Source organism: Pezoporus flaviventris, unplaced genomic scaffold (genome assembly GCF_033815535.1).
Source record: "Pezoporus flaviventris isolate CSIRO_AGI_PZ_B2104156 unplaced genomic scaffold, CSIRO_AGI_Pfla_v1 ptg000005l, whole genome shotgun sequence".
Lineage (NCBI taxonomy): Eukaryota > Metazoa > Chordata > Aves > Psittaciformes > Psittacidae > Pezoporus > Pezoporus flaviventris.
Window position 1 is genome coordinate 10,678,073 of NW_026892553.1, and position 26,866 is coordinate 10,704,938.

The 26,866-nt window shown below is 48.0% G+C and overlaps 2 protein-coding genes across 2 annotated transcripts; one reads left to right on the plus strand and one right to left on the minus strand.

Annotated features, from left to right (window-relative positions):
- The first annotated feature begins 19,875 nt into the window (after window positions 1-19,875).
- HMGB3 (high mobility group box 3) lies at window positions 19,876-26,364 on the plus strand. The gene is made up of 5 exons (XM_061445989.1): window positions 19,876-20,033; window positions 22,819-22,975; window positions 23,472-23,611; window positions 24,131-24,305; window positions 24,866-26,364. The coding sequence occupies exons 2-5, from the start codon at window positions 22,826-22,828 to the stop codon at window positions 25,007-25,009; spliced, it is 609 nt and encodes a 202-aa protein (XP_061301973.1). The 5' UTR covers window positions 19,876-20,033; window positions 22,819-22,825; the 3' UTR covers window positions 25,010-26,364.
- On the minus strand, window positions 20,520-21,389 carry LOC133265639 (proline-rich protein HaeIII subfamily 1-like). The gene is made up of 2 exons (XM_061446386.1): window positions 21,009-21,389; window positions 20,520-20,876 (listed from the first exon to the last, which is right to left on the minus strand). Exons 1-2 carry the CDS (start codon window positions 21,387-21,389, stop codon window positions 20,520-20,522), a joined length of 738 nt encoding a protein of 245 aa, XP_061302370.1.
- Window positions 26,365-26,866: the final 502 nt, after the last annotated feature.

Consider the following 26,866-nt stretch of genomic DNA (forward strand, 5'->3'; position numbering starts at 1 on the left):
TTTGTGACTGCGTCATTAAAGCTCTGCATGATCCAAGCAGGCTAAACCAAAAAGAAAGAAATGCCTTATTTGATCTAAGTTTTCTTTTCTTTTAAATAGTGACACTAGAGACCCATTTATTTTTAATTACACAATTGCTTTATTAAAAGCCTAAATCCTGCAGTCCCTAGTCATTGCTCAGGCAAAACTGCTATCATTGAAGGGAAGGACCTGTAGGAGTCAATCCTAAAAATAGGACAGCTGACAAAGTCTGCCTTTCAAAATGGGTTTGCTTTAATTCTGAAGGATTTCCCAAGTCAAAGAGAACTTGCCTCTACTTTGCTCTTCAGTTCTGCAGCAGCTTGAAAGCTGAATGTAGGAAAGCAGTCACTCCAGATAGCAAAACCAACCTCAGTTTTCCTTTCAGGTTTGCTGTGCTGCCCTTTCTACCCTTAGACACCACCCTCTACATAGCCATGTATTTACTGGAATGAGAGGTAGCTCCAAACCTGTCTCTGACCCTGGGCCAGCTTTATCCTAGCGGGCCCTGAGCAGAGGTCTCCATCGCACCCACCCACGGGATGGCTTGCCTTTGTGAAGCCCCCAAGCTATCAACCAGGTTGTCAGCCCCTAAACATCTGCCCTGTGCTCCTACCAAGCACAGAGCCTCCCGCAAGCCTTCCCTGGGATGGGGTTTGTTCAGCTGTGTAGAGTTATGGGTCCAGCTGTAGCAGCAGACAAGCCCATGTCGAGTCCTGCAGCACCTCTGCTGCTTTGCCTCACACGTGGGGCACAAAACCATATACTGGGAGACTGGCACAGGGCAGGATTGATCCTGTGCAGGTACTTGGGCTGTGCTACCCAAACATTTCTGTCTTGGGACTCCATATGAAGGGCAGATTTGCTTGCTGGGTTAAGATGGTGCTGCTAGTAGTAGGAGAGGGAGCAGGCTAACCAGCCACATATACTGGATTATATTCCCGAGTTAAACTCCAGAGCCTTCAATTTTATTATATAATTATCCAACCAAACTCATTCATCTTTATTTTTCAATCATCTTACCCACGGACCCCAGTTTAAATGCAGCTCTGCTATGGGAAGTGCTGCCCAGGCACTCTCCACTTGGAAAAAAATCATGGTTTCACAGTTTCATCTGTGCTCAAGCTGTGTTTTCTTAGTGTAGAGGATGCATGGCAGAAATCCCAGCCCCGGTCAGTGACACAGGTCTGTGTTAGGCTATGCTGAGATGGAGACAGCTGCGTTATCACAGGCAACTCTACCTGGGGGAGCAAGAAAGAGAAAATAAACCTCTGATTTGATATGAAGGCTGTGTAGCTAGATGTAGTCTCCATCACCAATGTGACACAGCATTAGGCTGCATACAGGGCTTTGTGGTGTGGCTCACTGGACCTGTGACTTTATTGCCAAGTATAAACATCAAGAGTTAGTAAATAAAAACAATAGCAGAAAAAACTTCTCCCCAGAAGCTAATGAGCCATCAGGAATATATCCCTGGAAACTGGAGCCCAGGGGAGGGCTTTTGCCAGAATTGCCAATTTTCCAATGCTGTTGTCCCATCCTTTTTCTCTTCAGGTCAAAGCCAGAGCTTGGCCTTGCTTCTCTGTTCCTGTTCATGGTGTGAAACCCTCCAGCCATGTGTGCTGGGGAGGGCAGCCGTGCTGAATGTGAGCCCTCCTCTCCATATGTTACTGTGGTGTGTATGTAATCCATGTGTTACGCTGGGACAGTCTCTCTGATTAGCATAACCCTGCCCCTGGGAGGGGGTTACCTTATAAATAAGCTGCTTTTTCTATGCCCCTTATCTTTATTTCCTAAGGGATTGCAGGTACTTGCATGTTCAGTGGGCATCAAGAGCAGGTAATAGCTAAAAAAGGTTACAGTAGGAAACTTTCCTCCTGATTTAGCAATATTCATGTTTGCTCTCTGCTGGGCTGGGGTTGGGGGGAGGGAAGGGAGAGGTGGCAGATGCTGCAGAGCATGAGGCTGCTGTCTCGCCAGCTTGCTTTCATCTTAGAGATGGGAGAGAAGACCTCATGCCGCCTTTCTTCCTTAGAGGCCTCTTGCAGGAGTCCTTCTGGCGCTGCTTTCCCATCCCCAGCCTGCTGGACATGAGGGCTCTGTCTTGTAGGAGGCTGGAACAGAAACACATCTTTGTGGAGTTCAGTCTGTGCTCTGGGCAATCAACTGCTCCCACTCCTCACAGGCAGCGTGGCTGGGATGAATGCGCAGCAGGAGCAGCCAGGGAGATGTTGTGTGCTGTGCCATGCAAGAGGTGCGAAAGCAGGAGCCGCTTAGCAGGGCAATGCAGTTGTGTTGCAGCACTCACAGGTATGTGACAGAAGGGGTGCTCTGTCCTGGCTTGCTCCACTGGAAGAAATGCTCTGCAGAGAGGTGGTGGCAATTTCTGCAGGACAGACCTCAGTCCGTGCTGAATAGTGCATTGGAAGGAGCCTCCTGGAGCACAGCACGTGGAAACCCCAGGACACAGAACAGAAGGGGAAGTCGAGGTGGGTCTGGTCAGGAAGAGGGGGTGAGCAGTGGCAGAAAAAGCTGCTGCATCTGGTGGTAGAGGTGCTGAGCTGTGACCATGCTGGTAAAAACCCACCAGGCTCCCAGCATTGTTGTGCGTTCAGAGGCTTCTCTCATGGATGCTGTCACACATGGCCACAATTCAGGCCATTCTAATAGCAGTGTTACTTCTCCTCACCTTGTGTCTCCACTTGCTGCTATATAGGCTCTCTCCAAGCAGAGACCAGCTGACTTTATCTTCCCAGATTTTTCTTAAGATCTCTCCCACTCTATCTTTTATCCCTGACCACAAGCAGCACTTGGAACAATTAACACCTTATGCTCCTAACATCTTATGGTTTACAAGGCAGCTGGTTACTAGGGTAACAGCTGTACTTCTTTTCTTTCAGTGTATTGACTGAAAATCAACATTTTATATTAAAGGAAAAGAAAAATAATATTCTCTCTAGCCACAGTGAGTTACAACATCATCTCTCCTGTAATCAAGATATTGCTGAATTATGGTGCTATAAACAAACACTTCTGATATAACCACAAACACTGTGGGACATGTAACACACTGGCAGTATATTTCAGGTGACAAACTCATTTATTGTGGGGAGTGGAGGGAGAAAAACACCTTTCCAGAAGCCGCTACCAGGAATTACTGCAAAGAATATCCAGAACGTAAGGATACAGAAGCAAAGTAATTCTACCAACCTGACCAGAATAAAGCACTTAAAGTATGAAGAAGATCCGAGCGGTACCAGTAGCTCAGAAGGCGAGGACACGGGACTTGACAATTCTCTCCCACTGCCATAAATCAAGATTAATTCCATAGCACTTAATAGAATCACTGTGCTGTGGGACTGGTGTAACAAAGTTGCTCCCAGGAGGCTGGGGAAGTGAGCCTACAATGTTAGCAGGCTGGTGTGGAGGTTCCCTTGCTTGCAGGTGAGACCTGATTAACAATCATGAATCATTAAGGTAATAACTACCTGAGAGATCAAAGTGATCAAGGGCTCTAGATGTGAAACTAGCTTATGCCAGATGCTGGGGAGGCAGAGAACAGGCTGGGAGCTGCTTGCCAAGGAGGTTTCATCTCTTGCTGTGTTCCAGGTGGCTGCTGTGTCACTTTGGTCAGCAGGATTGGAAGAGAGCCATCATCTGCTTCCTCAATGGTCTGCCAGCCCTTGTGTTTGGTAAGTTTCAGGTCATGAGACTTCCTTGCCCAAACAGGGTCATTTTGTGAGCTGTTTTGTTATGTCACAATGTGCCAGTCTGTTTTGGTAGTGGTTTGCTGCCCAAGTTGTTAAATCCATGTGAGCTGTCAGTAGTGACTCTCAGCTGTAAACAGGACCATGGATGGTGCAGGGGAAGCAAGATGGGCTGGACAGCTGTTCAGTAACTCCCCAGACACATACAAAAGGACATCCATGCCATGGTAAAGGGAGAAGGGATAGGGGAATATTGTCTCCCTACATAAACCTGTCCCTCGAAAGGATAATATAACCATCTATGTGCATATATGAATTTGGCAGTGATTGAGCACTTGTGCTTAGAAGTACCTGTGCTTAAAGTTCATTGACTGTGTCTTACAACTTATGTATTTATACTGACATGTAAAGTATGAATAGGTTATCCAAAGCTTTCATGGGGCTTGCAGAACTGACTTTAAAGCAAAAACTCCAAGTATGTGATATATAAGGTGACCTAAGAGACACTGTGGTTGAGGATGATTAGGGTGATGTTGCTTCTGGAAGGCTGGGTTTTCAGATATTCTCTGCCTCTAGTTTTAAGTGAGTTTAGGATCGAGGGGAACAAAGCTCTAAGCAATCCCACCATAGAGTTTGCAAATGAGCACAAGAATGCATTGAATGGGAGCTGTTCCGCTTACAGACTTCTGATGGTTTTGACAGTGGAACTCAAAAGTTCCTGGAATAATAGGTCTGTGATTTCTGGCAGCCTGTAAGCACTGAGCTTGATTTCAAAGCGAATAGATACATCTTAACAAGGACCACCTTGTGTCAGCTATCCTTACAATTATAGCACATAGATTAAAATAAAACGTGTGTACTTGCCCCTCCTGGGACACCAGGAGAGGGAAAAGAATTATCAGAATTCTCTAAACTCATCTTAACAGTATTGAACCAATTATTTTGTTAAATCTGGGTTTGTTTTCTGCCTCTCAATAAGAATATTTGAAGTCTATCATCTCCACCATTTACGAGTTACCAGTCTGCAAGTGTAAAATTTCCAATTGGAACATATGGTATCAGAGGGAACAAGGGGGAAATATCTGATTGCTTGCACTCCCCAAACTCCAAATCTACTGCATTTAGTATTTTGCTCACAGTTCCTGCAGGGGGATATAAAAGAAATCATCTCTGAGCTGAGACCAAGCACTGAACATTTCACCCTGAATGGGAAACTGAGAAACTTATAAGCAGCTGAAAGGAGAATAGAATAGAAACAACATTTCAGATTCTTCACTGTGGTTGCAGCTATGGGCAGAACTTACCACCAGTAACAAGAACTTTCTGAACCTTTTTCTCTAAGTTCTGACACTTGGTTTGGGGATGTGTCCGAGGCCCACGAAAGACCAGTTTTCCCTGTGAGAGGAGGGACTCTGAGTGACTGCCCTAATAGAGGAACTGGCTGCTGCACCTGTGTTAGCTCAACTGGTTCATGACCAGCTGCACCCTTTTATCAGAGGCTTGCCACAGATACAGAGCAGCCTCAGGCACTCACATGTGGGGTGCCTGGTGAATGAAAACCTGCTGGTAAGTGATACCCAGCCCATGGGAATGGCTGAGCTGAGGTGTTGAAGGAGCTGGTGTGATGGTGGATGTATAGTGTGGGCTTGCAGTCATCCCTCTGCCTGGAAGCAGAAGATTCCCCCACAGCTCCAGTTGCTGTCTCTGCCAAGTCTCCAAATGTTTTGGACAAAGATGGCCCAAGGGCTGTAATGTCATTTTCTACCCTGAGGTTTTACACAGAGCTAGATTTTGGGTTTCTGTCTGTAATGCTGCCGAGGCATACTGCTCCATGCAGCTGCTGGAGGCTCCTTGCTTCCAGCCAGTTCATGGGGGCAGTCAAGGAGGACAGAATCCAGCTGTTCTTACCCCATGATTGCTCCCCTGCCTTCCCATGGCATCAGTGAGGGTGGGCAGTTCAGGGTGTCATTCTTGCAGGGCATATATTAACCCCATTACAGAAAATGATCATGCAGACCTTCCTTCTCTGTGGGGTAGTCAGTATCCCTCTCCTTTGCTTCCATGCATAGCAGAGGCTATTAGCCCCGAGCAACCAGGCTGTAGGGCACAAGAAACAGGCTTCTCACTCTTCATCCTGGCAGAATAAGCAGGAACTGAACCTGTAGCCCTGGGAATTGATGTGACCAAATAACAGAAGAGGACCTTTTCACTTGGCAGCCTGGATGGTCGTGTAGCACCATGTGTACAACCAAATCTATCCTTCCTTCCATTCAGACAAAAAGCAGCACATTTTGGAGTAACTTCCCTGGGAGGGGGAGGAACAGATGTTTGAACCAGAAGCGTGTGTGACAGTTGGGAAAGACAGCGTGGAAATGCACAGTTGAAAGGAGAAGTCTGACGGGAGCGTGATGACAGCAGCAGGACTGCAGTGACAAGGAGTAGGAAGGAGAACAAGCAGGGAGGAGTGTTACTTCAAAAGCTGAGCAAAGTGCACAAGAAGATGTGTCAGGAAAGCATCAGGGAGCGGAAGAGAGGAAATGTGAGAGTAGAGACAGGCTTTGGGATCTGTCTGCAAGCATGTGTGACCTGTTGCCTGACAAAAGGAGAAAGGAAGGCCTTTTCTTCCACTGAGTTAACTTCTCTCAGCCAATCTAGCTGGCCAGATCTGGTGGAGCAATTCAAGCTTCCAGTTAGCATTTGTTAAAGGTAAAGGTGCCTATACTGCTCCAAAGCACCAGCGTCCAGGGGTACCGTGCAGCAGGGCCTGCAGCAGGGATGCCTGGGTTCTTCTCTTGCCTGGTGCTTTTGCCGGGTAGCACAGCGGCCACATGGTTTGGGATTTCTGATTGCTGAAAGAGGAGGAGGAGCAGTGACAATGTCCTAACAGGCTTCCTCTCTGTAACTGTGCAGCGCTTGCAAGGGCAGGATGTGAGAGGAGAGAAAGAGAAGTGTGTATCCCTCCTGCGGCAGGAAGGGACCTCTCCAGCAGCGCCTTACCCTGTGGATATAAATCACAGCTCTGCAGTGTCCAGTTTTACCTTAGTTCAGCAGATGTGCAAGGCACACTGGGGGCGTGCCACTGGAGTGTAAAGCCCCTGACGCTACAGATCTGTGAGCAGGAGGAGGAGGGACTCCCACTGAGGGATTTACAAGTGCACTTTTGAAGACCCCTTCCTGTGCCCGGATTCACCACTGACCCCCCAGTCTGCCTTGATTGATTCAGACTGGCTGGTTCTGCTCTGTGTCCTCTTGTGGGGAAGGGAGGATTTCCCCAATCATGGAGTGAGCCTAGAAATGCATTAACGAAGCTCTTGTCAGACGCCAGCCATGGCTGGCTGCGCTGGGATCTGTCACTGGATCTTGCACGGCTGGTTACTTTCTCCTACTTCATAGAAACACTGGTTTCATTTCTTGCTGTGAAATCACAGCAAATTAGGGGACAGGCAATACCCCCTGTGTGGGTGTGCAGGAGGAAAGGCTGCATCGGGGTTAGAGTGGCAGGACAGATGTGCTGCATCTCTCCTCTGGGGAGAGGAGCCTTGCTGGGGAGCAGCAGGGACCTGTGAGTAGCATGGGCTGTGTAGGGTTGAGGCACACCCAGCAAAGCATTTGTTTATTTTGAGGAAAAAAATGGATGGGGAGGGACATAAAGGGACAAACTAACACCTCCTTGTTAAGGCGTGTAGCCTTGGTTTGGAATGACTCACCCCACACCAGTGTACTCCTTTGCCAGCCATTGTGGGAGGGCTGCAGCAGGTCCTGGGGGGCTCCAGTAACCCCACTGTTCTGGAGAGAATGGCCCCTGTGTGGATGATGGCTCTTGAAGTCCTCTTGGATGAAGTCCTTGTGGTTGCACCATCTCAGATGTGTTGAAGAGAGGAAGCAGAGTCCAGCATCTCCCTTGATCTGCCACCGTCAGGAGAAGCTTCAGACAAAACCAAGGTGGTTTGGACCTACTGCAGTTAATAAACTAGTGTAAAAATTGAGCTTCCTGGGGTCAAACATGCCGGTTCTTTCTCCCAGCCAGTACTTAATGGACCTCTTTACTCATGTCTGGCTCTTTGTCACTGAGACTGTCCTTGTTGGCCAGTGTGCTGCTCTGACAGCACAGGGTGCCTTTGGGGAGAGAATTGTCTTCCCTGATGACAACAAGCAAGTTCTCCTTGGCTGATCCCACCATTTGCTGGCTTGCTCTTGAGTTCCCACAGGGGCTGGGAGCACTACTGAGTGGGGCCCGGTGGGCAGGCTCCATGGAGATTCCTGAGACATCCCATCCAGCAGCTGCGGCCAGTCTGGGAGGAACAGGCCTTTGGGAAGTCCATTTGGTCAAGACACTGTGGCAGTGCAAGGGTGTTGAGTGCCATTGGAAGAACAGCTTGATGAATGTGGGAAAGCCTGAAGGATCTGCCCTTCCTTCTTCCCCAAGGAGCAGAGATGGCAGGCTTATGGCAAGGGAGAGAGGTCTGGGCAGCATAAAGACAATACGGGCAATGTAAAGGTGATGCAGGGAGTGTAAAGGTGATGGATGCCTCTCTGGTGCCTGTGATTGACTCAGCTGCAGGACCCTTCTCGGAGCTGGCCTCGGGGGAGCAGTAATAGGTGGTTCTCACTGAACAACACTTCCGAAGCCTTCTATGTATGCAACAAACTGGGGACAGTGTCGCTTGTACTGGCTGTTCTTCCCCTTGAGGCTGTGCCAGGGGGCAGAAGGGGGTCTGTAGGTTGCCAGGGGGACTTCAGCTAAGAGAAGCAGGCGCCTGTTTTCACCCAGGAGTGGTAAACTTCACAACAGGATAGGGCTGAGCATCCTCCAGACACTTGGCTTTGTGTAGCAGAATCACACCTTTCTTCCCACTGACTTGCACAGTATGTTGGCCTTTGACTTCAGTAAGAGTCAGAATCAGACCCAGGGTGTATTTTCTAAAGTTACTCTTGCAGCTACTGAAATTAAAATCTCATGAGTGAAGAGCTGCCTTCCCTGCAGCCTAAATTCAGAACAACAGAGTGGCCTTTAGAGATAGATTAAAACCTTCTCAAGGTCTGTGTTCCTTGTGGAAAGAATAATTCAAGCAATACTCACCACATCTGACAGTTGCCGGCCTTTGTTCAATATGGTAAAGGCTCTGTGCACTGGATTAATCAGGGCTCCAACTCCACACTGCCTTGTAGGTGGGAAACAGTACATTGCCAAACACTGAAAAGATGCTGGAAAAGCAGGCTGCAGGAGAATGTGGGTGATTTCTGCCTCAGCCCTTCCAGCCTGGGCTTGCAGAGAAGGTTTCCTTAGAACCAGCAGCCTAAGTTGCTCTGGCTCTCGCTGCAGCCATACTCTTCATGGAGCAGAGCCGTATATCACCCGGCATTTTATGTATGCCTAGGAAAGGGAGCCTGAATCCCTTCCTGCACAGAAAGCTGACAGACTGGGGGCCAACACACAACCCTTGGCACTTTTTTATTTACTATAAACCTCTTAAATGAAGGCTGGGGATTTTTTTCATTTACCATGTTAGTGATTGGAACCAATCACTATAAATTTAAATGGAGAGCTGGTAGGAGCACACTTACATTTTACATAATAATTGTGCAAGTGCCGCTGCTGAACCGCTATTAGGATTATTCAGACCTTCTCAGATTTCATTGTAAAACATTAGGCTGTGAGAGGTACCATAAGGGTGTGATTATCCAAAGAGGGTAAGTAATAGTGAGCATTGTTGGCCAGAATTACTACAACAGGGGAGAAACGCTGAGTAGCTGCAAGCAGAGGAACCTGAGGATAGTCATCTGCCATTCAGAAATACAGTGGTCTGTGCATGGAGAAATCCCAGGTGATTGCTGTCTGGACCTACATGGGCTTGACAAGTTTGTCTTCAATTGTCATCGGGTGTAATTTGGATCCTCAGTTGAGCATAGGAATTAGCCCCTGTGCTCCTCTGTGGAAACCATGGCATGGTGTGCAAGTCCTGCTGGTGCTTGAGCTGTGCTGCACAATCCTGACAGTGTGGCCATGCCAGCCTGGGACATTGCAAAGTCACACTTCCTTGGGTGGGACTGACTGGTAACGACCTGTCATAGGTCCGGCTGTGCTGGCAGAGGAGCTTGGGCCACTGGATGCTGTTCTGGTGGAAGGGGTGACCTCTTCCACTTGCTGGGAGGGTGCTTAGCTACCCTGCTTTGGGGGTTGGACATCTCACAGTATCACCCCAGTAAGGACAAGGCATATGCAACTTTTCCTGGGAGATGATGAGAAACGAGCAGTGCTGTATATCCACTCCTCTGCTGCCTTGATTTTTCACCTGTGATTGAGATTTTAATTTTGCATCCCATGTGATTTCCCTGTTGTAACACACGCCTCTTGGCTGTCACGGTAACAATGCCTTTTTTTGGCAGGAAAGGCAAATCTGAAAGGAAGCTCTTGAGCACTCTACTGTGCGAGTTCCTCAACTGATGGCTGTGTTTCTCCTCCTCATTCTACACGTTTTCAAATAATTTTCATGCTGGGAATAAATCTGAGTGCATAACAATCATGTTCAGCATATGATAACCAGAGACAATTGTATGTATTCAAGCAGCCACATGGAAAATAAATGAGCTGACAGAAAGAGCACAAGATGACCCAGAGACCACAGTTACTATGTCCACAGTAAGACCAAATAACTCTTCCATTTCCATATAATTACACTTTTTTTTTTCTCCAGGAAAGCAAGATTCTGAAAAACATTTTAGTTACTAAGGTTTTTATCTCACCAGTGTATGCAGTGGTAGAAATCTCTCTCGCCAAACAGTATACTATGAACAGTTATACCTAAGCAACGAATTCCAGTGAATTCAGTGGGATTTTATAACTAGGACTTGGACACACAATTAGAGCATCAGGGGCTGAACAGGGTGTAAGCTATTTGGATGTTTTTAAATGCCAGACACACCGGGGTGCTGCTGCTATCCTGAAAACATGCTGTCTCTGATGATAACGGGAAGGAAGTTGGGCACACTTTTGGTTTTACTTTGTTTTAATCTTTTCAGTATGTTTGTCTGTCTTTTGTGATTGAAGGCGTTTTTCTTTGGCAGGCATCTGCTTTAGTTGGGGAAAAGCACAAAGCTGGGACATTTGGAGAGAATTTTATGAAACACTTTTGTCTTGGTATGAGAAGTTGTAATTAAAGCAAAGCAAAGTTAGTTGACTTCAGTGCAATCTGTGGTGACAGGTATACAGTACACACTCTGATCTCAATGTCTTTTAATGGGTTAACAACTGTAAGATAAAATAGAAATTGTTGCAAATTTGGGCGGAAGGAGTTCACCTTCCTTTAACGGTAAAGCAATGCCTAATGTATGTGTATGTGTGTCTCTAAAGAATATGTGCTCACATAAACTGTACATTCTTAAAACCAATTTCACTGTAAATATGTTTGTTATTCACTCATTGTAATGTTCCTACACTCCTATGCAAAACAGGGATTAAATCTGTTAGCAAAGCAGATGTTCAGTGAACATAAAGCAGAAGAATTTAGGAGCACTTGGCAAAAAATCCATGCTCTTTACTATTAAATTTCCGCCAAAATAAATTGTTCCTTCCACATCATCAAGGATAGATGTAAGCACCTGGTGGCAGCAACCTGAGCTGGATACTTTGTCACAGTATATGCCTCTCCTATGCTTTTCAGTAATACAAAGATATTTGTGTAAGTCCCAGCCATATATAGCGAAACTCCCCCTCCTTCATGATTTCCCCATCCTGTTGACTTCTTTATCTTCCTGCTGAGTCTAATACCTCCATGGTCTAGCAGCAGGATTGAGTCTCATCTGCTTCACGTTGTGCTCTGGTGTCTTAGCTCAGATCCATCTATTGTTGGGCATTGCTTGGGAGTGACCTGGACTTCCACAGCATCCCAGGCTCTAGCAGCTCAGGCACTGCTTGCAGTTTGGCCTGTGCCAGCACGGAGATGTGTGCAGGGAAGCTGCCTGAGATGGACTCAGCTGCCCTGGTGGGCTTTGTGGTCCATGTCTGTCTCCAGCACTTGAGGTAGCTATTTTAGAAGTAGCTTGGTGTGTCTGCAGGAGCTGCTGTCATACCCTGATTACAGTGTAGCTGCACACAAAGTTCTCTAACTGAAAATATTCCTGCCTTCTTGATAGTTTAATTGGTGGCATTTAGTTAATTGTGTATATTCTCTCTTAACAGAATTAGGTCTAGAATTATGCAACTGATGGTTTTGTTAAGAGCAGAGTCACTCGAGCCTGCTGCTGCAGGAGAGCCTACCTGAGCCAGCCAACAACTTCCAGTTACTGGAGCTGCTGTTTGCTGTCAGTTGCTATGGTGAACTGATAGCACCAAACTGATACCAAAAAGGGAACGGTATTTTCTCAACAGATCTATGAGAAGAAAAAAATACACAGGGACAGAGAGGTTGTGGGGAAGCTTGAGGGACTTTGGGGGTTCTCCTGTTTCTCATTCCCTTTTTAAACAAAGGTCCACCTAACCCTCTGAAGACAAGCCAACTCATCTTGCTCAATGTCACCCTGGTGGGGTTTTATTACAACCAATTAAATGTTTTCCTAAACTGTAAATACTTGTAACTTCAATTGCATTTTTTTCCCTGTTGCTTTTTGGGAGTCTACCTGCATATGGCAATGTTTAAATTTCCTAGCCTTACAGCCAGTTCTTGGGGATCATATGTCCTAGCAGCATACCACAGGTCACAGATAAAGAAACTGAAGTCTCTGCCTTTGCAGGACCTGTGTTGTTTATGCCTTTTCTGACAGTCAGATTTTTAACCCCTCTACGAGCCCTGTTGTGCAGGCAGCCTGCTTCCCCACCAGGCTGGAATCGCCCAGCGCTCTCCTTGTTTTCTTACACCCAGACCTTCACCCTAGTTCAGATGCCGGCCGGAGCAGCTGGTCTATGCTATGTGCTCCCGCAGCCTGACCAGGTGGGGAAGAGACCAAGCATTTAGTTCAGAGTTACTGCAGGGAAAACTTGTTCCTCCTTCTTCCTAGCCAAGGACAGGCATCTGGAGGCAGGCAGCCTGTCTTTAAAAGTTACAAACCATGGCCAGACCCAAAGCTTCACTCAGAAACATGTTGTGAGATAGATAATGCTTGTTGCAGAACATTCTCCTCTTCCATTCATTTGAACATGAGTTGTTTAAAGGTATCACCTGGTCTGTATGCCATGTGCTGCCCTAGTCCTCTTTCAAAGAGGAGACAGTGGCAGGACGGCCCAGGAGAAAAGGATACCTGTTTGTGTTTGGATATTGCTGAGTGCAGGGGGGTGTTCGTGGTTTTGGAAAATTGATGTTAATTGTGTGTTTATTTGATGATCTGAAAGCAACTCTGACTACAGCAATTCCGGACTGTGAAATAGCTATCCAGTGGCAGCCCTTCTGATTGCTTCCTTTAGTGTCGCTTCAGTGTGTCACTGTCTGAACTACACCTTAGCCATATCATCACTGGCTTCTTTCTAATGTGGGGTCATGCCTCCCTTTATATCTAGTCTTTTGCTGGACTGCTGTTGGGTTGTAATTGCATTCCTAATAGAGATTCTTGGTCTGCTGTCACAGCGTGTATTGCAAGAACTTGTGTTGCATTGGATGTGGTCTTGATTATTTGCCAATTAAAGTGCAAGGAAAACACAATCTTCTCTTTTAAAATTTCATCTAGATTCCACTTCCTCTGAAGGCTACGGGAATCTTGCAGAGATTGTTTCTGGTTGTCCTGTGTGATTTTTTTTTTTTCCTGAAGTACCTTTAAGTTTTTTGAGTGTGGTTCTTTCTATGCAAAACAGCAGCAGAAACATCCTTCTGAAATTAAATTTTGCTCACTGCTCATCCAACAGGTCACTTGGTGTTTACAGTGTTTGGCATAATGCCTCTTCAAAAAGATGCGTGGAAGCAGATGGTCCTGTGGTCGTTGAGATGGAAGGAGATGCCTGAAGAAAGCGTGTTGTGGCAGGAAGGATGTGTTAGATGAAGGAGCAGAGATGAGCTGGGATGTAAGGAGGCAGCATGCAGTGGGCATGCAGTTTCCAGGAGTCTGGTAGTGTAGGAGGTGCTGTGCTGTGGTGGCAAATCTCTCGGAGCAGGTGTGCAAGGGCTAACTGCCACTTGGCAGCATGCACTGGGACAAAGCCAGCACCAGGGTGTGAAGGGAAGCAACAACAGGAGGGGGAGAAGGGGCAGAAAGGAAGGAAAAAGCCAAGTGGAGGAGCCCACCTGCAAAGGTAACCATGAGTTTCTGTTTATCTTGCCTGTGGTTATGCTGCAAGGAGGTTTTGAACTGCTGCCTAATATAATTGTCAATTATTTTAACTTCTCACCTCGGTCCCCATGAAGTGCGTTTGACAATAATTAATTTTGTGTGTGTAACTGCAAGTGTATCCTACTCCTGCAGAGGTGTCAGCTTAATGGGATATGGCTACGGGGGATAACAGGCTGTGCCACCCCATTAGGAGGTTTAGGGGGGTCACCTGTTCATCTGGACTAATATTTTAATTGTTGGAACATTGGGTTTCCTGTAGCTGAACTGGGATCAGATTAACCTCTGTTTCTCTGAACTTGCATGTTGCCAAGCTCCTTAAACACCATTGCTAATTTTATTTTCTACTTGCAGCATGTATTTAAGGTAACTCTTTTTGTTTCATAGGTTAAAGAGGAAATATTCTCACTGGCTGAGATCCCAGTGAGCAATTACAAATATTTTACTATAGTTACAGGACTTGGAATTCAGCCTCAGGCTGTGGGCATCAGAAAATCCAGGCATGGAAATCCCACATGTTGTAAAACTTGGAGGGTTTCAGACGGAGGGATTCCTCCTCATCTTTACTGAAGTGAAACTCTTGATTGAAATAGTAAGATAAAATAAAATAGCTCTTGTACTTCTAAATCAAACCTCTGCAAACAGCTTTCAACTACACCAGTTAGAGAAGGGTTAATTGAGCCTCTTCATCTCTATTGCGTGTTAACATAGAAGGTCAGTGATGGGAGAAGCTAGGTCCAAACTGAAGGCTTTGGAAACAGCCCCCTAACTAGCCTAATGAATATGTTGTTGAGACGAACAGGTCATTTAACACTTTTCATGTCACTATTGTCCATCCAACCTTAAATGTCAACTCTGCCACTCTGATAGGCTGGTTCTGTTTAAAAAGGTTTCCTGGCTTTGTTAGATTCCTCGGAGGGATTTCCCCCCGCCCTTATTCCTAATTGCTGGCAGAACCCTACGGATGTATTTATATCAGCCTTTTCATTCGGGTCAAGTCTTCACTAGAGAGTTTTGCCAGTGGGTAAAGGTTGTGAAGAGATGTGATCCAGACTGGAGTGGAAGCTCCAAATGCAGCTGTAATTATACTGCTTAAACTGCAGCTTTCTGACCACAGTGGGATAACTTGCTTTGCTAAGGACAGGATGCCTAGATAAACCACTGTGAGGAATACATGATGATGTCCTGGGATTGCTGTGTCCACTCTACTTCCTCTCTGGTGTTTCTACCAGGGCCTTGAGCACACCTTCAGCGTACTGGTGCTGGGTGTCCAGGTTGCTTGAAAAGGTGTTTAATGGGAACTGAGATATTAGAACTGAGTTTTCCTGAACTTCCTCACCCTGTGAACAGCAAGTGTATTTCTTCTTGGGATTCTTCTATTTTTCTGTGAGCCACAGCATCCTGTGGCTTAGATGGCCTCAGAAAATTACTTCTTAGCTCAGTAAGGACAGGAGGCAGATGGCTCCAGGTTTTCCAGTGATATTTCTTGATGCATACTGTACCCTTTGCCTTCAATAGGCTCCCCCATACAGTGCTCAGGGTGCTCCTAATTTAAGCACACAGTCATGGGCTCAGCGTCTTCCAAAGCTGGGTAAAGGACAAAAGGTACCCAATACCTCACTGCAGTTATTTGCCCCCGCAGACTTTCATGGCTTTACAGTACCTACATCAGCTGTCAGAAAGAAATGTGGAAACTTGAGTATCAGCACTGGAAAGCAGAGGCTGATGGGGTGAAACAGCACATCTCCAAGCATGTGTGCTGCAGACCAGAGGAACTTTTTGGCTATTCCCAGTGATGCTGCTGAATCTCAGCCCAAGAAGTTAATCAGTAAGGAATGTGCTTTGGCAATGCACTGTGTATTTGACCTGACCCTCAAGAATGGAAACCAGGTAACTGTTTTATTCCTTCTGGAAATGACTGTGTATGTTTGGGAAGCTTTTCAGACACAGTAGCTCATTTTAAGGCTATCATGCCATCAGGGGCCCTAGTCATTTTTCTGACTGGTGTGTTCCTAATTCACTGAGATGCTTTGAAATTTCCATTTGTGAATTCAGACCAGCATATTCCTAGCTATTAATAGGTGATGCTACTCATGATCAAGATAGCCAACACAACAAGAACAATGTGCTCTGACCAGTGTTGGACAAATCCAGTAAGGATGTGATATCAATTCAAATCCACTGTGTGGCTGAAATCATATCAGGTGCTGAGCAAATGCCTAGTGACACTAACAAGAGATCAAGTTAATGTCAGGATAGCTTTCTAACTCAAGACAATCTGGATTCAGACTGAGAAGCTTGTTAAAGGTCTTGAGGACCAATCTTTCATACACAGTTGTCCTCCAGGATCACTCCAAGGCATTCATGGTCTCACTGATGGGAACGATACAGTGGAGGTGAGGGTGGCTGGATGAGCTGTGAAGCTGATCCGTGGTGGCGAGGATGCTGTTTCCTTTCTACACCCAAAATCACCAAATCACTCTGGTTCTTTTCAGCACTGATTTCTGAACAGCTTAGACACATGGAGGGCCTAGATTTGCTAGCCATCTGACACAACTGGAGCAGGACTGAGCTGTGAGAAGGCTGACCCCACCAACCTATTGCTGGTGTTCAGATGAGATCTGGCTGTTGGCTCAAAAATAGGTGAGCTTATTCTGGACCTTCAGCAACTCTAGGGAGCAGAAGAAGGCATTTCATTTGTAATGTGGATGACTTTCCTGAATTTGAAGTGTAGTTATGCAATCTGTTGATTTGTTGGAAGACTCCTTGGTTACTCCAGATATTTTCGCAGCATCCTCCCTGTTCTATCATCTCTAGCTGAAGAGATGTCATTCCATCTTGGCCGGTACTGACGAGGCCTCAGCTGTTTGCATCTCTGCTGCTTCCTGGACAGCACCAACATGATATACACGGGCCAGAAGCTTTCAGTGTTTGGTGATTCCAGCTGGGACAGGACTCTGTGGACAATCTCCTCAGCAAGCTGTCTGCTTGATACAGGACCTTGAACCAAATTTTATGCCTTGGTCCTTATAGTCAAGATATTGCCTGGCCTGGGTCCCTGCTGTGGGATGCAGGGTATAGCTGACAGTTGCATAAACACATAACATGTGTTTGTAAAATAAATCTGCCTGTAGCAAGTATGGTGGGGATCAGGGTAGAACTTTCTGAAGGGAAGGTACAAGACTATGCATTGAGATGCATAGTCCTAGCTTCATAGCAAACACTGCTTTCTGTGCCAACAGCCAGGAAGCCTGAAGTTTGTTCTGATGTTTTTTCTTCTCATGCTTCCTATAGAATAAATGTATAGTAGTCTGTAATATGAAAACAAACAAAGAAAAACTACCTAAAATTTGCCAAACCCATACTTCTAAGAAGTGTTTCCCTTGTCCTGGCTGAACCCTTCTGCATCCTCTTTTGCCTCTGTTCTGGTACTTACCTGACCCCTAGGTATGCAGGTTCAGTCCTCTGGTCCAGCAGAAACTTAACCCAGTGAAAAAGGAGGTTGAATTTGGGACTTCATTTATCTTTTGCTAGGTTAGTGAGCTGCCTTGGGGGCAGGTGAAGGCTGGAGTTAAGAAGAAGTGGGGTGCATGGCCTGAAAGAGGTGACAGCAAAAGGTTAGATTTGCTCAGACAACTTTCTAGGCTGTTGCCCTGGTGCACTGCGGGAAAGCACTCAGCTTCAGAGCCCAGTGCAATGTGCAGGGCAGAGGGCACTGCCGGAGAATTTCCTTCTGCAGTGGTAGCTCTGGGGGTGAGCAGAAGCTTTCTCCATAGGGGTTATGGTCACCCATTTGCTACTCAGCCCTCCACTGCTTTCAAAACCATGCTGTGAGTACTAGGACAAAACCTTCCACCCAGCTGTCTCTCAGCTACCAAAATATCTCCTTTGCCCCTTGACCAGCTGTAAAAACTTCCCTGGCTTGCCTAGAACAAGTGTCTTAGTGAATGTTTGCCTTGGCCTATGAGAAGTGGGAGGGATGCTGTGGAGATGACTAGCAGGGCCGCATGCATTTAATGCCAGGTGCCTGTCCTAAGCAAGCCTGTCCATCAGGGCTGCCACTGCTCACCTCTGTAATGCTCCCAGCATTACAGAGGTGAGCAGTGCTCTGTGGGGTGAGATTGTGATTTGAGGAAAAAAGTGTTTCAGCGCAAAAAATGTGCAACTCCAGAGCCAAGAGAAAAAGCCTTAATTATTCAACTATTTTGAAACACTTTAAAGTATCTCTAAAAATAGGTGAGAGGGATGTTTATCAGCTACAAAGAGATTATCCTGCAGTAGTATTGCTTATCTTATTTTATGATGATGCTACAGAATACAGTCCCTCGGGTAACCTCATTAATGTTTATGAATGAACCCCCTTGTTTTATGCTTTTGGCTTTAGAAGGTAGAAATAGGGCAAGAGGCTAGTAAGGCTGGTTTTACCATATCTGCTTCGGAAAGCCCAAGGATATGGGTGTAAGATCTCTCTAAGCCTCAGCGGTTCTGCATATGGATGACAACTGGATTTGGGTGATTGCTATACCAGCTGAGGTGTACCCTAAGGGAGAAATCTAGGCGGGACTTTGGCTAAAATCCTGGGTGAAATTCTGCACGCTCCCCAGTGTCTCTGTCAGCAGGAGACTGGAACTCCTCTATGTCTCATCAGTCGTTTTGTTTTGATCTCTTCCGGCAAAGGCAGCCTGTGACCATATGTTGTTATAGCCATAAGCGCTTCCACAGGGCAGTATCTGGTAAACCCTGCTTGCCTGCCAGCTTCTCGGACCAGGGTGGAGGCTGCTCTTCACTATCTATGTCTTAAAGAGGGCAACTGTTTCTTCTGGCTATCATAAAAGGGTGGCAGTTACGCCCAGCCCATAACAGTACACAGTGGTTTCTGAGTCTTACCGCTCGAGCCTTAAAATAACAGCTCCAGTTTTCCAAGCCAGCCGACAATTGTGGTCAGCCACTAATACCAGTTTAACCATTTGGCAACTGCCCTATAGGAAACAGCTCTTTTAAGAGAGCCAAAGGAGCCTCTGTCCCCTTGGCCCCTGAGCCATGCTGAGGAGGTTTCAGTCACAAGGGCATGTTGACAGATTTACTTGGCTACAACCAGCCGCTGTAATAACAACCAAATCCTAGAAAGTTAATACCAAACAAATTGTGGAAGTAGTTTAGAAACAGCAATTCAAGTTAATTGTTTTGGTGTTTTATTTGATTGAGTGGGCGAAACTCTCTGGTGTCCCCGTCCGTCCGTCCGTCCGTCCCCCCCCCCCCCAACAAACACGCCGTTTCTTGCTGTGTAGTTCCTTTTCCATCTATCGGCAGAACTGTCAGCGGAGTTTATTTTGGGCTCGGTTCCCCCCCTTTACGCGCAGTAGTAACCGGCTTTGCGAGCAGCACCGGTGAAAGCGGAACGGGACCCTTGCTGAAATCAGCAATGAGGCAATTACCATAGGCCGGGGAATCCACCCTCCCCCGAGATGCTGCCTTCGCTGCCCTTCGTCCCTTTTGCGCGGCTGCCGGTGGGTCTTCTCTGCAACACAGCATCAACGCGGGTAGCGTGCGGGGCTGCCGGACCCAGCGCTGTCCATCAGGGAGGGAGGGGACACTGAGCACCACACACCCCGCAGCGACCCTGCGCGCAACGCCGGAGCGCTCGGTGGTGAATGGGGCATCCGGCTGCCCCCGGGGCGGCCGCAACCACATGGCGGTTTCGCGGGCAGGGACCGCAGCGTTCCCGCCACCCAAGGCGCAGGGCCACGCGCAAAGTTGCGCGGGACGGCATTAACCTCCCCGCCCCAAAAGGCTCGCGCCCCCAAACCTCCCCTTTCCCCCGGCGGGCGCTACAGTTTTGAATGAATGACATCACCCATGCCGTCCAACCACCGCGCGGTCCTGCTTAATATTCATGAGGCGCCGAGCCTATGAGCGGGCGAGGAGGTTGTTTTAAACGGCAGAGCCCCGCAGCCAATCAGGCCGCTCTCGTAGGCAGCCAACGCGAGGCTGAGCCGCGCCGAGCCCCGCGCCGTGCCCTGCGCTCAGCTCCTGTCCACACTGCCGCGAACAATACAGGTACGTGAGCCCCGCCGCAACTTTCCGGGGGGCGGCTGCCGCTGCCCGCCCCGCCCTGCGCCCCTCGTCCTGCCCGACCCCGCTTCATTCTGTGGCTGATATCGGTGTATTTTTTTTTGTTTTCCGTTCTTTTCTTCCTTTAAAAAAAAAAATCTTTTTTTTTTTTAATTAAAAAAAAGGGGGGAGGAAATCACCCAAAACTTTCTTCCCCTCTCGCTCAGAGATCGCCGGTGCCGGGGCAGATGCTGCGCGCAGCTGGCGGGGCGGTGGGCAGCGGGCGAGGCGCAGTGTTTACCCCTCGTTCTCCTCCCCTGCTCCGCCGGGAGCCCCCCACCCCGGTGCGGAGGGGCTACCTGTCCCCGGTGTAGCCCCATTTCTCTGCGCCGGGCTCCCGTGCCGCCGAGAGTAATATGGCTGGTGCAGCAACTACACCGGGACTAACTCCTCTTCTCCCCCGCATGGGCAGGGATTTTTCTCTGCCGCCTCCTAATGTCGCACGGCAAAACGCGCGGCGCCCTCGGTTTTTATTTGCCCCTGTTCCCCGGGTGGGCTCGGTGGGGCTGGCGGCGGTGGGAAAGTTGTTGGCCGTGCGCAGTGCTGTGCCCGCTGTTTATTCTGCATTAATATGGCTGTCGCTTTAGCATCTGACAGGGATAAACCCTGCGCGCTGCGCCCGTCGGTCCCGGCGAAGCAGTTTTTTTCTCGCCGCCGCCGCCTCCAAACTCCCCCGATCCCTTCGCCTCTGCCTCTGCCGCTCTTCCCCTGCTCGGGAAGGTGTCTTCGGCGGGGCTGCGCCCGCGGCGGAGCCCCGCATCGCTTCTTCCCCGCGCCGCGCCGCCAGTACTGTGGGCATTAATATGGCTGGCGCTGGAGAGCCCAGGCGAAGGGAAGAAAGACGTGTAAGCGGCATAGGGATGGGGAGGGAGGTCGCGGCGGGGAAAATCTCCTTCCCGGCACCCCGCCGAGGGTCCAAACCTTTCGCTTTCGCCCCGGCTTCTCTCTCCCCACCTCCCCTTGCCCTCGGCCGGGCTCCGGGGGGCCGCCCCGGGGCTCTCCGCACTCTTTTTCTGGCGACGCGGAGGAGCGTAGCGGCGGCGATAATGGCTGCACGGGAGCCTTTGTTAGAGAGCGCTGCGCTAGGCAGGGGCCGGGGGGGGGGGGGGGCGCCTCCCGTCCGCGCCCCGGCCCCGCCGCCCCCCGCCGCCCGATGGGGGGCCGAGCGCGGAGCCCCTTCGCGGCGGGGGCGGCGTTTTGGCGGGGCTGGCGGCCGGGGGCGGCGGGCGCGGGGGGCCGAGCGCGGCGGAGGGGGAGCGCGGCTTTGTTCGGCGGCGCGGCGGCGGCGCCGGGAGAAGCCATCTTAGCGAGCGGGGCCGGCCCTGGGCGCGGAGCGCGGCCGCCGCTCTCGCTACCGCTCGCACCGGCCGCCCGGGGCCGGGCCGGCGCTCCGCGCCCCCGCCCGCCGCCGGGCCCCCCGGCGCCCCCCGCCCGCCGCCCCGCCGCATTTCAGGGGCACTTTCTTTCATCAGGAGGCATTTCACAAAATGGAAGATGAATTATTGGCGTCTGGCGGAGCCGCAGCTGCCCCCTCCGCCCGCCGGCCCCGGCCCCGCCGCAGGTGCCCGCTCCCCGCGCCGCGGAGCCCAGCGGCCGCGGTGACCTTGGGGGAGTGGGGGGGAGAAGATGGCGGGAGAGGAGAGGAGCGGAGGCCGGGCCGGCCGCGGCGGGCCGCTCGCCCCCAACTTCGGCCCCGGTCCCGGCCGCGCTCCGGTCTCGCCGCCTGGTCCCAGCGTACGCGGGTTTTCTGTCCGCCCGCGGAGAGGTGTAGGGCGGCAGCGGGGGCCCCCGACGGGTCGGGGGGCGGCCGGGGTGGGAGCGAGCGGCTTAAAGCCACTACAGCCGCACACAGAGAGTGACCGGGCGCAATTAAATATTAACGTTGTGCTAATAAAAATTAAATTTTCAAACGCCTCGGAGGCAGTAAATAGGAAATATTACTGCGGGATGTTTTTTTTTAATTTTCTTATTGTGACTTTTGAATATTTTTTTTTTTTTTTTTTAGAGAAAAAAAGAATAATACTGGGGAAAGGGAAAGAAATACAGCCCAAAAGTTAGCATCATCCTCTTGGTGACTTGCTAATCGCATCTTTGCACTGACCACTATGCCTCTGAACATGTGTCACTTGGTGGAGCAAGAGCGAGCGCTGCTCACCTCACTGAGCTTCACGGGCCCCTGTTGTGTTTAAAACTAGCTTTTATTTCCACACCACCTTATATATAGAACGTTATTGCAGTTTCATGGGGGGGATAGCCTGTACTGCTTTTCTACCTGGCCGGCAGCTGTGAACATGTGAACTCCAGTTGCTAAAGGGATAAGTCACAGCCTGGTGCTGTGCACACCACTTGAGCCCCAGTGTGGTAGCCAACTAAAATATTTTGTATTAGTTCATCTATAAATCTTAATGGGCAGAAGTATGTGTATTTAATAGCCTGTCTCCAGTCTTAGGGCATGATGTAAAAGCATATCAATGTAAAACTGAAATCAGTGACCAGTTTTGCTTGGCTCAAGTCTGCAACCCAAGTGTCAAGGGAAGAATAACTTGAGTCTTTCTGTTGGGGATAGTAGGAAGTGTTTTGGGGGAAAAAAGGGATGTGTTGCTGATGGGGTGTCACTTCAGGGGATGGTGGTATGTGCATATGTATAAAAATATGCACACTGTACGTATATACACATTTGTCCATGCATGCACTCACTTATTTCTTTCCCTTTCCCCTCTCTTCCGTACAGAGTCAAGATGGCTAAAGGTGATCCGAAGAAGCCCAAGGGCAAGATGTCTGCCTATGCCTTCTTTGTGCAGACGTGCCGTGAGGAACATAAGAAAAAGAACCCAGAGGTTCCAGTCAACTTTGCAGAGTTTTCCAAGAAGTGCTCAGAGAGGTGGAAGGTACTTTAATTTGTGACTTCCTGAAGGGGTAACTTGCTGTATCTGCTAGAATGATGTGCATGTGTCTGAACGTGAAGGGAGCTGGTGCTGTTTTGGTCTGTATACCGTTCTTGGCAGTGTGTCCCAGCCATTGATTGGGTGCTGCTGACTGTTGTTATGATCGTGAAAGTTTCAGCCTAGTTTATCTGCCTGTTGAGGTGCTTCGGTTATACAGCCTGGCCTCTTTTCCTGTTTCCAGTTGCTACCTCCATCCAGGCCTGTGTCCTTACAGAGGACTCTGGCTGTGCTTGTCCCATTCCTGTTGCTTCCCTCTTACGAGCGTGCCAGTGGTGGCTGCGGTCCCTGGTACAGGACCTTCGTCCCCAAGGTGGTACAGTTAGAAAACAAACAAACTCTGAAACTCCCCTATTGAGTCAGTATGTGTTGGCTTGTTTACTTAAAGTTTGCCAGCTGTTGGGTAATCACAAGTTCGGTGTCTTGTTTTGTTGTTTTTTAGACCATGTCAAGCAAGGAGAAGGCTAAATTTGATGAAATGGCAAAGGCTGATAAGGTACGATACGATAGAGAAATGAAGGATTATGGACCAGCTAAGGGTGGCAAGAAGAAGAAGGACCCCAATGCCCCGAAACGACCACCGTAAGTGACTTTGTGTTAAATGCACAGGTGTTTTGGTTTGTTTCCACACCATGTAACAGATCTGATACGTTTCCATAAAGGAAGTAGATGGGGTATGCTGTTGGTATAGCAGTATTGGTAGTCTTCACAGTTTACTGATGCTGTCTTGCAGATCTTCTAGGCAGTTTGTAATCTTGAGCATGTAGAGCACTGACAGGACTTGTCAGTACTTGGTACCCTTAAATTCATAGTAACGGAAGACATGGAAATGAGTGGACCACAGTGAGACTTGTGTATCTAAGATGAAATTGGGTGGGGAGGATAGATAACATCTGATTGAAAGAAGCATTGGGTGAAGGCTGAAGGTCTGGGCCTCAGTAAAATAAAAACAGATTTGGATTTATGTTTTGGGTTTTGGTCTCCTTAAGTCAAAATAAGAAATTCTTCCTGTGTGAATGTTGTGGGTGAGGGACAAAGGAAGGGATGTTCTCCAGGCAGGTTGCTGTGGTGCTGACTGTCCTCTTGGTGCTTCTTTCCAAGGTCTGGCTTCTTCCTCTTCTGTTCAGAATTCCGCCCCAAGATCAAGTCCACAAACCCCGGCATATCCATTGGAGATGTAGCAAAGAAACTGGGTGAAATGTGGAACAACCTCAGTGATGGGGAAAAGCAGCCTTATAACAATAAGGCAGCTAAACTGAAGGAGAAGTACGAGAAGGTAAGGCTAGTTTTCACTTGTGCCTCTTCCATGCTGGCTCTTGTGTTGATGTGTTTCTGTAATGTATACCCAGCTAAGGTAGCCCCAGCATAGTGAGGATCTCCAGCTTACAGACCTGTTTTCATCATGCTGTGTGCTGTGCAGCTGAGCACTGTGTACGTTGGGATGGAGTAGGTTAGAGAGCCAAGGGTGAATTCCAGCATGGATGGAGAGCTTTCCCCCAGTGATGCCCAGCAGTGGCTGCTGCGTTGCTTCAGCACAGGGTGTGTTGTGCTGTTAAATGAGTTTTGTCCCATTAGCAGGAAACTTTTAAGAGAGGCTGGGCTCTCTTCTCCTCCTCAAGGCAATAACCATGAACGCAGGGTTCAAGGTATCCATCATCTGGAGGCAGCTGAGGATGCTTAGGTGTCTGCATACCTGTGTACCATAACGCTGGGTGTTGCCCCTTTTGGAGGTGCAGCTGTGGAAGGCCAGTCCCTTTACGTTAACGCCCGCTGCTGTACAAATGCTGTATGTGTTTGCTGCTTAGAGCAAATTAAGACGTCCCCTTGACTTTGCAGGATGTTGCAGACTACAAGTCTAAAGGAAAGTTTGATGGCGCAAAGGGAGCAGCAACCAAAGCTGCTCGGAAAAAGGTAGAGGAAGAAGACGAAGAGGAGGAGGAGGATGAAGAAGAGGAGGATGAAGATGATGATGATGAATAAAACTGTACAATACTTGTCTCCATGTGAATACCATAGAGTAGGGGAAACACCGTAAATGAAGCACCTCTTATTTGAGATGGTGTCTCTTGCCCTCATTAGGCTTAATTAAAAAAAAAAAACAAAAAAATTTGGATTCCGATCGCGTTGTAGTTTCTAAAAGTGCTCTAGAAAATTGTAACTGGTTTACATGAAGTGGCCATGGGTGTAGCGAGCACCCTGAAACTGTATCAAAGTTGTACATATTTCCAAACATTTTTAAAATGAAAAGGCGCTCTAGTGTTCTCCTAACTCTGTGCACTTTGCTGTTGGTGTAACAAAGCATTTAAAAATGTTTCAAGCATTTTTTAATTTGTAAGGTGGTGTTACTATATGGTTATTGGCTAGAAAATCCTGGGTTATAAACTGTACATATCTATAGTTTGTAAAAACTAGACAGATTCTTGTGGTACATGCTTAGAGTTATGATGCCTTAGAGGAGCAGTGATTACTTGGAAAGGTTGTACGTTCCCCAGGGTGCCATGGCCCAAAGCATGCACTGTGAGGGTAGATCTATTTACACTACAGTGGGCGTCCATTTAGCTTAAAGTTGTCTTTCTGTATATAGTGAAATAGCATTCTGCTGCCATTCTTAGTTGTGGAAAGGGGGTTCAGCTGGCATGAGAAGTGTATGGATTTTTTTAGTTAAGTGCGGTAGTTTTTAAACTGAAACTGTAGACATCTCTTCATCGTCAACTAAGTGAAGAGCCAGTGCAGCAACTGAAGTTCAAAAACACTCTGTACTTAAACGAATTTGCAACGTTCTGTTTTTTTTGTATGTTTAGAATGCTGAAATGTTTTTGAAGCAAAATAAACAGTATTACATTTTTAAAACTGTTCTTGACAACACTCTAAATTTCTGGTTTTAAAGGATCTTGATGACAGCAAGAGGTTCATTTTGAAGTCTGTGGCATCCCTCAGGGCTGGTGACTTAGGAAACATTCTGACTCAAGGATTTAAATAAAATAAAATAAATGGTGGCCAGCCAAAACTGGCTGAATTGAAAGAGATGGCTGCTCCAGCTAATATGCAATCGTAACTGTTTATGGCTGAGTGGCATAAGATGCTATGCAAGTTTGAACTTTATTACTTGAACTTGGGAGCCTAAATGAACATTCATGACTTAATTGTTTGTTTGTGTGTGTATATAGCAGCATTCAGAGATGCAGAGAAAGGTAGGTGGCTAGGAATGAGGCTGACACCATGAAATAAGTATAAAAGCATAGTTTGGATTTTTTTTTCCAGTTGTGTTGGGTAAATTTATAGCCCAAATGCATTGCTGTACATATTAAAATGTGCCTTTTTTGTCCTGTGTTAAACTGTTTCAGACTTGTGTTTTTTTCTAGCATCTTGATTCTTGGCAGGAGCCAGGTGCCTAGTCTAATTCCCTGCTGAAGCAGGAGCATGGCACAGGTACTTGGTCTGTGTCCTTTCTCTAACCATGCAAGTTTTAATAGGAACTGGGTCCTATGAGGTGGGTTGGGGGAGTGATGCAGGTCTCTCCTCTCAGGTGGCCAGCTGGTTGTATCATTGCCATCTTTCAAATCCAAGCTGGGGATGTTTTGCAGCCATTGGAAGGGAAGGGTGGTACCTGGTCTTCAGGTGGTGACTAACCTCATTTTCCCTTAGCATGGAAACTGCACGAACTGGGAAAACTACGGCACCCACTCACTACCCTCGTGCTGGCTGTAGTTAGCAGTTGGTGTTTGCTTGGCAGCAAGAAGGAGATGGGATGTGAGGATGCTTGCATTAATAGCAAGTCAGAGTTGTGGACTGCCATGTGCAGCTGACTTAGGAAGACAGGGTAACTCATTAGTGTAA